General features: G+C 33.7%; 1 protein-coding gene and 1 pseudogene across 3 annotated transcripts in view; one reads left to right on the forward strand and one right to left on the reverse strand.

Annotated features, from left to right (window-relative positions):
• Window positions 1-13,568, forward strand: part of MAP2K4 (mitogen-activated protein kinase kinase 4) — a 95,971-nt gene that overhangs the window by 15,948 nt on the left and 66,455 nt on the right. For all 3 annotated transcript variants that reach the window (XM_025040099.1, XM_025040100.1, XM_015597459.2), the window contains one exon: window positions 10,564-10,666. In XM_025040099.1, coding sequence (XP_024895867.1) covers window positions 10,564-10,666 — 103 coding nt within the window. The remainder of the gene's footprint in view (window positions 1-10,563; window positions 10,667-13,568) is intronic.
• LOC112471478 lies at window positions 11,400-11,519 on the reverse strand (annotated as a pseudogene).

The following is a 13,568-nucleotide window of genomic DNA, read 5'->3' on the forward strand; positions in this document are numbered from 1 at the left end:
AATAGACCCATACCTTTGAATCTGCAAAGTTTCTGGGAGGGCTAATCTAAAGTTACCTAGAAAGATGAGTGGGTACCCAGAATTATTTTCGCCAGTGGATGGTGTTTCTGTTGTGAAGAGAATCAACATGCCCTATCTCCTAGGACCAAAGAGGTACCTTCACTATGATTTTTAATTGCCTTTTTCTTACAGCTTTCTTTATCCTAATCTACTTGGTAATGAAGTTCATGTATGACTGAGTATAGAAGAGTTAATTATTTATGACTACTGGGAATCCTTATGGGCATTTTTATCTGATAAGGAAAGAAATGAACATTTGATGAAAATCTGGCTTTATTGTGTGGTTAGTAATGTTGTAAGTAAACTTTTCAAGAAGGAGAAGTCAGATCTGGTTGTTTTGGTAGCTCCTCAGTTTGGGCGCTGCCGTGAATATATTACCTGTCAGTTGAAATATAGTTCCTTTAGCCCTGTGGCCTGGAGCCACTTACTAGAGCTCTAGGTCTGGCCTTTAGCCAAGAACAACCTTGTTTTTCCTTCGCTGTGTTGTACAAATGTTCTTTTCTTCAGATCATGGCACGTATGAGAAGGGTTTGAAGCACTCATTGAAAAAATACTAATGGTTAATGGGCTTATTTCAATTATGAGTGGTAGAAAATTAAAATGGCCATAGTAGGATGCTGTGGGTTTACCACACAGGAAAAATAAGTGTGACCTAAGACCAGTGGGCACTTGCTTCCTTGTTGGAGTTCAAGCAAGCTGTTGTGAGAATATCTGCTGCATGATATGTGCCTCTGCCTCAACAGTAAGGGTGGCTGGAAGCTACTGGGGTATTGATAAAAAATCGGAAGAAGCCTTCTGACTTTTCTTGACACAACTTTCCTAAGTTTATGTATTATGTACCTTGTCCCAATAAAAAATGGCTATCAAAAAGTAAGAGTCATTTATATGGATGATTTTCCAGAAATCCTAATATCATGCTATGCGTGCATGGTGCGACAGTAACTTGAAACTTTGGGGAGCTGATGAGCTTAATTAGAATGTTAAGGGTTCAGATTGGGAGGCAGAGGTCACTGTACATATGCTTTCACATCACAGAAGGGATCACTTTGACCATTCTGCATGGAAAGTTTTTTCGGAGTTGATCAACATAGCATTTGTCTCACTTGTCTCCATAGGGCCCTTGTTGATTTGTTCACAAATTCGGGGCTTAAAATATAAGCACTCTTTGGATTTGGCTGTGTTTTAGCCATTTCATGGATTTAAAAAGTGTTCTGAGCAGAACAAGATGCTGAGTACCTTTACTGGTTTGCTGTGCTATAACCATTCCCCCTTCCTGGCTAGAACTCTGAGCACTGTGTGTAGCAATAGTGCTTCTATGTGAATGGAATTAGTGCAGGTGTGTGGCAGGTTAGGCCTTATTTAGTAAGGATTGTGAGGATGATGGTATAAAAGAGAACTCTAAGCAAACTGGAGACAAATGAGGAACTCAGACTTATTAGCACGTTCTTCTTCCTGTCCCTAAACTGGGGCGGAGGTTATGCTGACAGTAATGGCTACCACCTTTTGGGTATCCATTTGGAAACTTCTCAAGGTGGGTGTGTAACTGGAATTCCAACTCTTTTTAGATTCTCGCGGAGGCTGTGCCTGCAGAATCATTAGAGCATGGCATTATGGGGAGGATTGTATTGTTGATGAGCTTTTCAAACTATTTTGTTGGAGATTAAAATGTTAAATTTAGCTGATCCATATATATTGTCAAAAATCTCAAAAGATATCATTTGTGAAATATTACAAAATAATGAGGGTTTGGAAATATCCAAGTTATATTAATAAGTATAGGAAATTGTCTATATTTGTATTTTTTAAGGCCATTTTTTAACTTTTTCTCTAGGCCTCAGTAAGATTGGTCCCTTTTAGAAAGCTCTGGTTTGAGTAACAAGGTGATTATAACTAAAACGAACAAAAAATGTGTACTGTAGAAAACCAAACAGCAAAGTAGCAAAAGAAAAAAAAATCACTTTAATTCTAGCACCCTGAATTTATCACCAGTGATATTTTAGAGAATGACCTGTGTGTATTATAAAGTATCATACTCACATATGCTGTCCTAAAATGATAATTTATTAGACACATTCCTTAGTATCCAACTTAAAAAAAAATTTTTACTATTGATTAATATTTTCTGATGTCAGCAGTCTTTTATGGTTTTTTTTATGGCAGTATTGTATTCCAATTATGGCTGTGCCATAGTTTTTGTAACCAATCTAACAAATATCACTGCTTTAAATGACTATTTGCATATTCTTTAACTTCCTAAAGGGTTAATTCTTAAGAATGATGTTATTGGGTTAATTGTAAGGACAGTATGAGATATTGGCTAGATACTGCCCTCTTAGAAAGTGGACCAGTTTATATTCATAGTAGTAATTTGCTTGTTCATTCATTTGTCTTTGTTCATTTGTTTACTGAACGAATGTTAAGAGTTTATATGTCTGGCATAATTCTAGGCATTGAGACACATGAGAAATAGAATTTCTGCCCTCCTGGAGCTTATGATGTGGTAGGGAAGGTAGATATCAAATAACGACAAATAGATGTAAAAGTACAGCTATGATAAATTCGGAATAGACTACCTGCTTCTTGTTAACATTGATAGGATTCTTTTTATATATGTTTGATATTAAAGGCAAAAATTGAATTTCAATTTTTTGATAACTGGAAGAATTTGATAATTTTTTCATATTAATGGTTTATTTGTATTTTAATTACCTGTTTATATTTTTTATTTTCTAATTGGGATATTTGCTGTCATATCAATTAGTAAGGCCCTTATATTTCCCTCCCCACCCCCCGCAGTTTGTCATTTCAGAAAGTAGTGACTTTAGTTGAGGTTAGGTAGTTCAGACAAGAGTGTTTTCTTTCTGCCCCTCAGTGAAGCTGGGGACCTCACAGGAGAACTTGGGACCATGGAGATCTGAAGCCAGGATTTGGCTTAACAGAATCTGTTTGATTTCATTTGCATTATTGTGTGGACAAGCATCTCAAGCCACATTTATATCAATAAAGCATTGACATTAGTGCTTTGTTGGTAATCCCAGCAGGGTCTTCCTGCGTTAGTGCTCTGGGTATTTTTGAGGAGTTTGAGTTTATCAGGACTGGCCAGTTTAGCCTGAAATTATATTTGCTTGCTTGTAATTGACATCTGGCTCAGTCTGATCAAAAGCAATGCTGTTGTTGGCTTTAATTAATTGCTAGCTCAAAGGCATGGCTACCTATAGAAACCCATAATAATGACATTGTGCGTAATTGAATTAAAATTACTGGGATTATAGAGGGGCTCATATAATCATTGTCAGAATTGATTATTAGCTGAATCAGAATGAAGAATCAATTATGTTTCTAATATTAGGTTTGGAAGGATTTTAGGGCATATTGTGAATTTCATTTCATTAAACTTGATAAATTCCCCCTTTTACTATGTTGGAAAATGAGTTAAAAATTTTTTTTCTTGTAGGATGATCAACTTGTGAAAAGTTTAGGGCTTTTAAACCTCCGAACTCTCCCTGAAGACTTCTATTAACCGGACAAGAGCCTTATAGTAAAATGTAGTCTACAAGTAAAATGCTTCTTTTGCCTTTGTCTGAAGTCATAAGATTCTGCTAGAAGCTGTTATACCTTTGTGTCAAAGTAGTACCCCTTCAGGACCTGATAGAGGAATAACAGAATCCTTGATATTCTAGGTTAAAAAAAAAAACAACAAAAAACCTTTCTACCCAAGGAGAAGACTGTGAATCATCTGCCAGAGTTCAGGAATGCTGATGGTGAATTATTTTGGTTCTTTTCTTTGGCAGCTGAGTCTCTAAGGCCCAAGCTTGTCAGATGAAAACGTTTAACATTTAGGAAGCATTGGTTGGTGTTAGTGAAATACCATCCTTGTTCAGAACCTCACCATCATAAACTTCGATATAATAGATAATAAAAACTGGGAAAAATTGAGTGACAATGTGGCTGACACTGTTAAACAGTAACACTTTTACTCCTCTCAAGGCCCCTCTGAGGAAGGTAACATTAATCTCATTTGGTAGGAATAGGACTGAGGCAGAGAGGTGAAGTTACTTGCCTGAAAGTATATAGCTATTAGTAGCAGAGCTGAGTTTGAAAACTAGGTATATTGGCTCTACCACTCTATGTTGTTTTTGGGATGCTGGATTTGGATAGGAATAGTGATTTTTATGAGATAGTAGTTTAACCCGTAAAGCAAGCTGAATTTCTTGTTGCTCATATGTTTTGTTTGTTCAAAAGGTATGAGACATACTTTTTCCAGTTTTTTTTCTTTTAGAGAATGTAATAAACTGACTTTTCAATCAGGTTTTAATACTTAATAACTAATACAGTAATTACCATTTTTCATAGCTACTGTTTACCCACCTCTGTATTTTTAAGGTATATTAATCCTCACCACAGCAATATTGCCAAGTAAGGGATTGTTTTTATCTTGATTTTATAGGTGTATACATGACTAGATCATATAAGTATTCCTGTTTTTATCCTTACCAGTATTTCAGTGGTGATCATTTAGCATTTAGCAAAAATAATTTTCTTCCTTATTCCTACCTTTAGCTTCCTCCTACCACGTTACTTTTTAATTTTGGCAGGATGCCAAACAAAACAGTTTTTGTGGATAGGTCAGCTACCTTATCTATCTTTTTGTCTCCTTGCTAGGTACACTAGCTTGAGTATAATTGTGATATTTTTGCACCTATGGCTATGTAAATTATTACATTGGACTTCCCCAAAATCCATCTTACACAGAAGTGTTAAAATTCATTAAAAGGGCTTGTTGGCATATTTACTTGGTTTCTTATACAAATTCAGAACAATCTAATTTCCAAAATGCTTAACTGCATGGTTGAATAACAGTGTTTTAGTTTATTAATGGAATTTCAAAGTTCTAAGTGCAATTTATGAATTTTTGGAGATCGCCCACTCCTATGCATCAAAGGCTGGAGGAGGAGAGGGACAATATAATATTAGCTGTCAGTAGCTTATTTAATACTTAGAATGCCTGAGATTGCAAGTCTAGGATAAAACTGACAGTTTCCCATTTTTTCCTAATTCCAAGTCAAACATCCTTCTTCTCTTATCCTCTTGAACTTATGAAATGAATTAGGGCACTCATCACTGTAGTAATTTTGGCAGAAAAGGGAAAGAAAGTAAGTTCTTGTCTACTACTTTATTTCTTCATTTCTGAAATTGTATATAAAGTTGTATAGTTGTATAGTTGTATATAAAGTTGTATAGTTGGATATTGTATATAAAGTTGTATAGTTGGATATCATTTCATAACCAGTGATTACAAATAATTTTAAAAGTTATTCTGGATTCTCTTTTTCTTTTGAAAATGAGGTACTAAGAATTAGACCCAAGAGAGAAATGAGAATTTAAGGCAGTCTTTACCCCCATCCACAACCCTGGTGGGTCGCTTTCAGTACTTGTAGGTCAGTCATCAATATTCTTGAAGGTGTACTGGGGAGGAGACTAAGCTCAGCTGGGGTGGCTGCGACTTCCGGACCTCTCACTTTATATGGCCTTTCATCATCGAGGAAGCTAGACTAAACTGCTTTATGTTTAGACTCTGTAGCTTTCCAAGAGGGTGAAAGTAAAAGGCACAAGTCCTCATAAGGCTTATCTTTGGAAGTCATTAAACATCCCTTCTGCTGTATTTTTCTGGTCAAAGCGAATCCCGAGGCCAGCCCAGATTCAAGAAGTAGAGAAATAGACTTCGCCTATTAATGGGAGGAGCAGCAAAGTCATAGTATGAACACAGAGAGCTGTGATTCATTGGTGGCTATTTTTGTATCAGTCTACCACATAACCCACAGTGTTCCATTAGTTTTATATCAAAAAAGCCATTCTCTAGAGGTAGCTGTTACATATTACAGTTCCTTCAGTGATCTTTTTTGCCATCAACAATAAGAACTTTACTATTACTGTTTCAAATTTGGTGAAATCATTGGTGTTGAAGATATGTGGTTTGACTAAAATATTTTAGAGATGGTCTCCATTTTTACAGGTTTGGTGGGAGGATTCTTGTTCTCTCAATCTTACTATAAGGGTAACAGGATCTTGCTTTCCTATGATACAATAAAAGAAAAGAAGCCCTTTAGGTTGTATGAGAGGGTAGTACAGTGTTGACAAAAAACAATAATAATTCTAATTCAATAAATGTTTGTTGAACTGCTATTTTGTTCTAGTTACCTATTATAGGTGATTTTGCAGAGCTCAAAGATAAATTAATAATATTAAACATTTAGAACCAAAAATTGTTCACAATTTGATGATGAGAACAGCATTGAGGAGAATGGGAGAGGGTTACAAGGTGAATTCAGTGTAAACATAGTATCTCCCGAGGACAGACTGGTTTTAATGTTTTTAGAAACTATAAGTAATATGCTTAATGAATAATGAGGAAATTTCACTTTTTCCTCATCTGTGGAATGTGAAGTAGAAATGCTTTTGGTAACCTAGATTACAGAATAGTCCTCTTCCTTATTTGAACAGTAGATGCTCAGCTGCCCTTGGTGGGATATTTGGCCAAGGTTCAACTCAACTATTGGGCCAGCTTAGCTGATTGTAGAAAACGATGTTTAAAGGTTTGTGCCACTTGAGAAGATAGTGAAGGGAGAATATTCAGGGCTCTTTATTGTCTTGCTTAAGGCCAAATAAAGCTGAAAGATGTTTTCCTTCCAACTTCAGTATTCTGTGAACCTGTGAGTTGCCCTGTGGTCAGAATTACAGCAAAAGATATGCCTAGGCCTTTGTGAATATATGTATATGCTTGGACAAATTCTTATTCTTTAGAATCATAGTTCTGAATATTCTTAAAGATTCAGTGCTTAGGAGTCCTTCTCATGAGAACTCTGAAGAGGAAATTGTCTTAGATGATGTGACACGGTTGTTCAAATAGTACTGGGTGTTCTCTTAAGGGAGAGCTTTGCAACTTGAATTTTAAAAGTGGTGCAGAGATTGATCCCCTCAGTCCATAGAGTGGTTGAGTGGGGCCTAAGGCTGCTGAACAACATAGGCCAGCCTCTGGGCTAGCTATGATTCTAATTTTCTCAGTGTGTTGAACAAATGTCTTCATTTTCTCTAACAGCCAGAACATGAAAAAAGTTAGGCAGTATTTCCCTAAAGGATATAGCAGTGCTTTGGAAACGTGATGAGATGATGACATATATTGTTTTTCTTATCTGTCAGGTTCTTGGTTGTAAACAATAGAAACTTTTTGTAGCTAATTTAACCTGTACTTGAGTTGTCTAGGGCTGTCCATGTCAGATTTATTCCCAGATCAATAAACATTTGAAAACATTTTCTATATCAGGCACTGAACTTAGGTTTTAGGTGTACAAAGACCATCCTTTCTCATAGTAGAGAAGATCTTCTCTCATCATATAAATTTAAGCTTTTTCGTCATGCCTGGTTTCTATCCTGTGGTAGATAAAGGGAAGCCTTTTTATCTTGTTGATTGATTAGGAATTGATTATTTGGTGACAGTCTCACCAAAGGGAGAATTATAATTACAAATTTATAGTGAGTTCATCTTAAACTGATCATCACTTAGACAGTTGGAATACAGAACTACTGAGAACAGGTCATGGAACTTGATCATAGCCTAAATCCCCTGGCTCCAGTTTTAATCTGAGTCACCTATGCTTAAAAGAGGCTTTGAAGTTTTATAGAATTATTTAGTGTATTTTATTAGTGCAAGATCAGAATATATACTTAGTTTTCAAGATAGTTGAAGATATTTCTGAACTGTAGAGTGTGTTTAAATTTAATTTATGTAAGTTAAGTCACATTCCATTACACATGTGCTTATTCATTTTTCCAGTATATGTCTTTTAAAGACCTCAATTTATTTTTATTTAAATGTGAATGCAGTGCTGAAAAAGAATCTCTATGTGTGTATTATGTATCAATGTTTGTTTTCAATAAAAGTTTGTTTTAATTTAAAAGTTACTGTCTCTTCAAATTGGGCTTTTGAAGAATGGGCCAATTTTGGTGTTTTTCTTTGGATGGTTTTCACAATGATTCTTTGTTCTGTTATTGTCCTGCATTTGATCTTAGTCTTTTATCAGTTTTATACATATAGAGATCATAGATGATGTACCAGGTGGTTTCAGACTATATGACAGGCAGTGTTCAGCTTTTGATTTGAGGTGTTTGTGAGTATTGAGCTTATTCATATTTGTGATCGCAAAAGTCCTTAACTAATTTTATCTCCAGGAAATTTGCCATATAATATAGCATTCATAGGAATCAGGACCTGGTATCTTTGGGGGCCACTATTTAGTCAGCTGCAGTATGCCTTCTGGCCCCCAAATAGTCACATCTTCTCCACGTGCAAAATATATTTACTCAACCCAACATCCCTAAACGTCAACTCATTATAGTATCAGGTCAAATTCATATCTCATATAGACACCCAACAGTTCCAAATCTCCCCACCAAAATCATCTAAATCAGATATGGATGATCCATTTTGACACAAAATTCCTCTCTATCTGTGGACCTAAAAATAAGAAGACAAGTTTTCTGCTTCCAAATACACTGGTGGGTCAGGCATTGGATAAAATTGAAGGAAAAAAGGAGTCAGCAGTTCCAAGCAATTTCAAAATTCAGCAGGGGAAGTTACATTAAGTTTCAAGACCTGGGACTAATCTTCTACCTTTAAATATTTCCTAACGACAAATTTCCAAGAAGTAAATAAACATATTCGTTTAAAATTTTTCTTGTATATAACTAAACCTCTCACCAGAAAAATTTTATCACATTTTCACCAGCAATGTATTGTACTAGTGATTATTTTACCTAGTCACTTTGAGCAACACGTTATCATTAAAAAATATATGTATATGTATAAAGTAAAACCTCTACACTTTACCAATTTCACATGAACAAAAATTTTAACTGTTTTTGGTGTTAGTGCTTTTCATAATTTTTAATTTTGCTTTACTAATCATACATACTCTAGCCATTTTTTCTATTTTTCTTGATTTGTGTAATGTCTTTATATGAGTTTCTGATTTCGTATTGCAAGGATTTTCCCAAGTTTTCGTTGTAACTTTGTGAAGTTTTTTGTAATACACAGAATTTGCTTTTTGATAAGCCAAATCTGCCACTTTTCTTAGAATACCTTTTGCATGTATAGCTTGAATGTCTTCACTCTACTTGCTGTCAAATAAAGATTTTAAAGTAAATATTTTGATATCAGAAAGGCAAATTATATGGAAAATTTGTGTTGTACTATGCTTATTTCTGAAAATGATGTGTCTGTTCTTGAGAATTCACATTATTCTATAGAAAGGCCACCCCTGAGAGCTGATCCAGGAGCGACGTCTGTGCCCTTGTCCTGCAGCTTTGTCCTGTTAGTGTGGCACACTCGAACTTTCAAGTCTCATTGAAAGTACTAGGCTGAGCAGATTGAGCCCTCTATTATATCTTTTGAATTCACTGAGGTGGAAAAGTGGATTGCAGAGATGTTTGAGTAGGTAGATACATGTATGATAAATGTTGAGAAGTGAATTCTGGAAAAAGTATCCCTAATTGTACATGAAACCAAGACGTGCTTAAAAATGCTTAAAAACCCAACTTTGTCATAAAGTTTGTTTACTAGAATCCTAAAAAAATGATTTGTAAGATTTATTGAGATAGAAATATGGTTAGTGAGTAAAGCATGTTACGAAACAGTATTGTGTGATTTTAATTGTAAAGAAAAACATGTCTATCTATGTATAGAAATAGTCTGCAATAGACAATGGTTAGATTGTATAAATATTTTAAAATATTTATACAAATATTTTAAAATATTTATGTAAATATTTTTTAAAACCCTATATATTTTATAAGTGTATATGTGATATTTTACATATTTTTTGTTTTATCTTTTTTGAAATCTTTTGGCTTTTTTATACTGGACATATTTGGTTTATATAATATAAAACATTGATAGCTCCTTCCTCCCCTAACCATAAAGAAATTACTCAAAATAAACAATTATTTGAAATAACTGTGTTATTAATTTGAAGTTGACTCTACCATGATATTTTTTTAGCCCATTGTGGTTGCAAATGCTTCAAATTATTCACTTAGTTGTTTATATTATTTTTGAGAGAAAACAATTTTTATTAAACTAAGGCATTAAAGTATAATACTGGAAAGATAGTAGTTTAGTATTTTCCAATATATCTGCTGAGATACATGATTTTTATAGTGATATTTTTGTTTACAAAGGTGTTAGCGTCTCTGAACAATATAAACTTGAAGCACTGAACATTGTTTTCTGTTTTAGTAGAGCATAATGAATAATTTATGGTAATAACAACTTTAGATCAGTTTATTTACTTTTTCTTAATTCTGATAAATTCTGTTATCTTTCCAAATATTATATTAACTATATGTTAAAGCAAGTTTTTTGCCTTTTGGTGTGAATTTCTTATGCCCTCAGAATAGTACCTGTTTTATAGTACTTGAAACTTTTACTTTTTATTTGTTATTTCTTAGGTAAACGCAAAGCACTGAAGTTGAATTTTGCAAATCCACCTTTCAAATCTACAGCAAGGTTTACTCTGAATCCCAATCCTACAGGAGTTCAAAACCCACACATGTGAGTATTTCTGGTAATCAAATAAAAGACTCAACTCAAGCAAAGGTTTTAAAGTTATTGTATTTTATAAAATTTTTGAGTTGAGGGGTTGGTATTTCCATTATTTTTATGGGCCATTTGAAATATTACTATTTGAACTTAAATAGAAAGCTATTGGTGCTATATTATGAAGTAGGTAAACACAATTTTCCTTTTAAGGTTTACTTGAAGGGAGAAAATAGCCGAATATCTAGATATATTTATATCTTTTTAATTTCTCTCTCACTGAACTGAGAATATTGTTTATACCTTTCCTTCTGGATTTCCAGTTAAATTTTAAGTGGTATTTAGGAAACTTAACTCTCTCCTGTAGATCTGCACAAATCACCACCACTGACTAGGCGACAAAATAGATTCCCATTCTTAATAAACTGAATTCCTGAAAGATTTCCATGTCACAGTAAATTGAAAAAATGTGTACATGTCAGTGTACAGGTGTTAATGATTATTTAAGTTTGTTCCCTGAATATTTTTTATCAAAAAATAGAAATGATGTTATCTTGCTGGAAGTATTAGAAATCTGTTAGTTAATTTTAAATAATACCTTTTAAAAATATTTTACAAAATAATATTTAACAGAAACCTTTGAATTGAAGTGATGTATTAATTAACGATGAGTTCTTCCTCCCCAAAAAACCTATCATGGACAGGGTCAAAAGCAGTAGTTTTATTTATTTTTAATTATTTATTTTTACGCCGACAGCACCTGGAATTCCTAGGTGGTCTCCCATTCAAGTACTAAACCAGGCCTGACCCTGCTTAGCTTCTGAGATCAGACGAGATCAGGCACATTCACGGTGGCATGGCCGTAGACAAAAGCAGTAGTTTTAAATTTAGGTTCATGTTCATAAAAATAATTTTCACCTAGTTCAGGTATTGAGAGCTATAAGGCAAGTAGTGGAAGATATGGTTAAAAAAGCTGTCAGAATACATTATTTTAGTAATTTCTTAACAATTTGTATTCACACCTTATTAGGCTGCAAATATATTTATTCTTACCAAAGAGGCACACTTATTGTTATTTATTTTCTTTCGATGTTAGGTATGCATCGTATTTGCAAACAATAACAAATTGGTAGAGGAAGAGTGTCTTGCAGTAGGAATGCTGAAAATATTTTATTTTTAAAACAGCAGTGTCTAGAAGGGAGTAACATATATGTGTGTGTATCCACTCTTATGCTTTCACCTATAACCTTAAAGGGAATGAAAAATAATTTAAATGAAAATTAGAGTAACAGTTGATTTGACTGGGAATGGTGTCTGTCAGTTTTATTAGACAGGTGTTCAAAGTGAGATTTCTTGTCAGAGCTCAACCTTCTTACCTTCTCTGAAACTACAGATGGGGACTATAGTATTGAGGAAGGAAACTCTTAGTACTTCTTAAACTTTATAGTTATCCTATAACCAGCTAGGTTTCTTATCCTTTGTCTTTTCCTAGCAAGTGTTAAAAGTTTTAGAGAACAAACTTTTTACTGTTTGATAAAATTTTTAGAATTTGATTCTGGTATGTAAAATTTTAGAGCCAGACTTTAAATTTTATTATTACACTGCTTTGTTATCTGGATCAGGAATAGAAACTACCTGTATAGATATTGGTCAAAGACAATTGTTTCACTATTTAGGGCAGCATATCTCCTTTATATTCTCAACCCCTTCCATAATGGTATCCTTTTGTGTTCTTCCTCTGAGTTGTGGACTTTCAAGAACTGAAAATCACTGTTAGTCACTGTTTAGGATAAGTAATTCGTAATTAGAAAATGTAACTTGAAGTTTGTGGGGGCTTTGAAAAAGATACCTCTGTGCTATTTATATGTGCTTCCTCCTTCTAAAATTTCCTTGAACCCAGTTTTCTTTGAACTTTAGTTACAGATATAAATATGAAATGTTTTCACGAATTTAGGAAAAGACAAGGTGAAATATAAGTAACTAATGAAGTTAAGATATGTCCTAGGAACTAATTTCAGATAATTTGGTATTTGATGTCCCCTGGCTGCAGGATTCTGTAAAAGATTAAAAACAAAACAAAACAAAACAATGTCCTTATTTTCTGAGAACGAACAGCTAAAATAAATTCCAAGAAATGATAGTTGGCCACAGAAATTCAAGAAGTAGGGTGAAAAGTAATAAAGATTGAATGTCAAATGAATGGTGCAGGAGGGGGTAAGATCATTTTAGATAAACAACTTGGTGAAAAGTTTCACAAAGGAACAATATTTGAATTGCATTTTGAAAAACAGGTAGAGAATAGATAGGCGGAGAGAAGGGAGAATTACATTCTGGTGAGTACAAGGTAAGTTTTGGATACTAGTGTGGATCTATTTAATTGTAGCAGAGATGTTACTTATATATTACCTATTTCTATCTATCACTGGAAACTTTTAGCATTTTTTCTTTATTTTTGGTGTTCTGTAATTATATAAGGATATACTTAGGTTTGGATCATCTTTCTGTATACTGGATGAACTTTTAGTTTGAAGATTCATGTATCTGTTTTTGAGAAAATTTTTGTGGTTTTCTGTTGATAGGTTCCTTCATGTTTTTACTATTCTCTCTTCCTGAAATGTCTGTTGTTTGGGTATTGGACCTCTTGAATTCCCTGGGTCTTTAACTTTTCTTTCATATTTTCCATCTCATTTTTTCTTGCTCTATATCTTAGGAGATTTCTTTTATTTTCTGATCTTTCTATGGAATATTCTATTTTGGCAATTAATTTTAATTTACCAGAGTTGATTGTGGCTTTTTCTTAGTATCTTATTCTTACTTTATAGATGTAAAACTGGAATTTTAAAAGTTCTTTTTATCCTTTATGTAATCTATTTCCTCAAGGGTCAGTTTTTCTTTTGTTCTTGTCTTTCTCCTTTAT

This window comes from Pteropus alecto, unplaced genomic scaffold (assembly GCF_000325575.1).
Source record: "Pteropus alecto unplaced genomic scaffold, ASM32557v1 scaffold398, whole genome shotgun sequence".
NCBI lineage: Eukaryota > Metazoa > Chordata > Mammalia > Chiroptera > Pteropodidae > Pteropus > Pteropus alecto.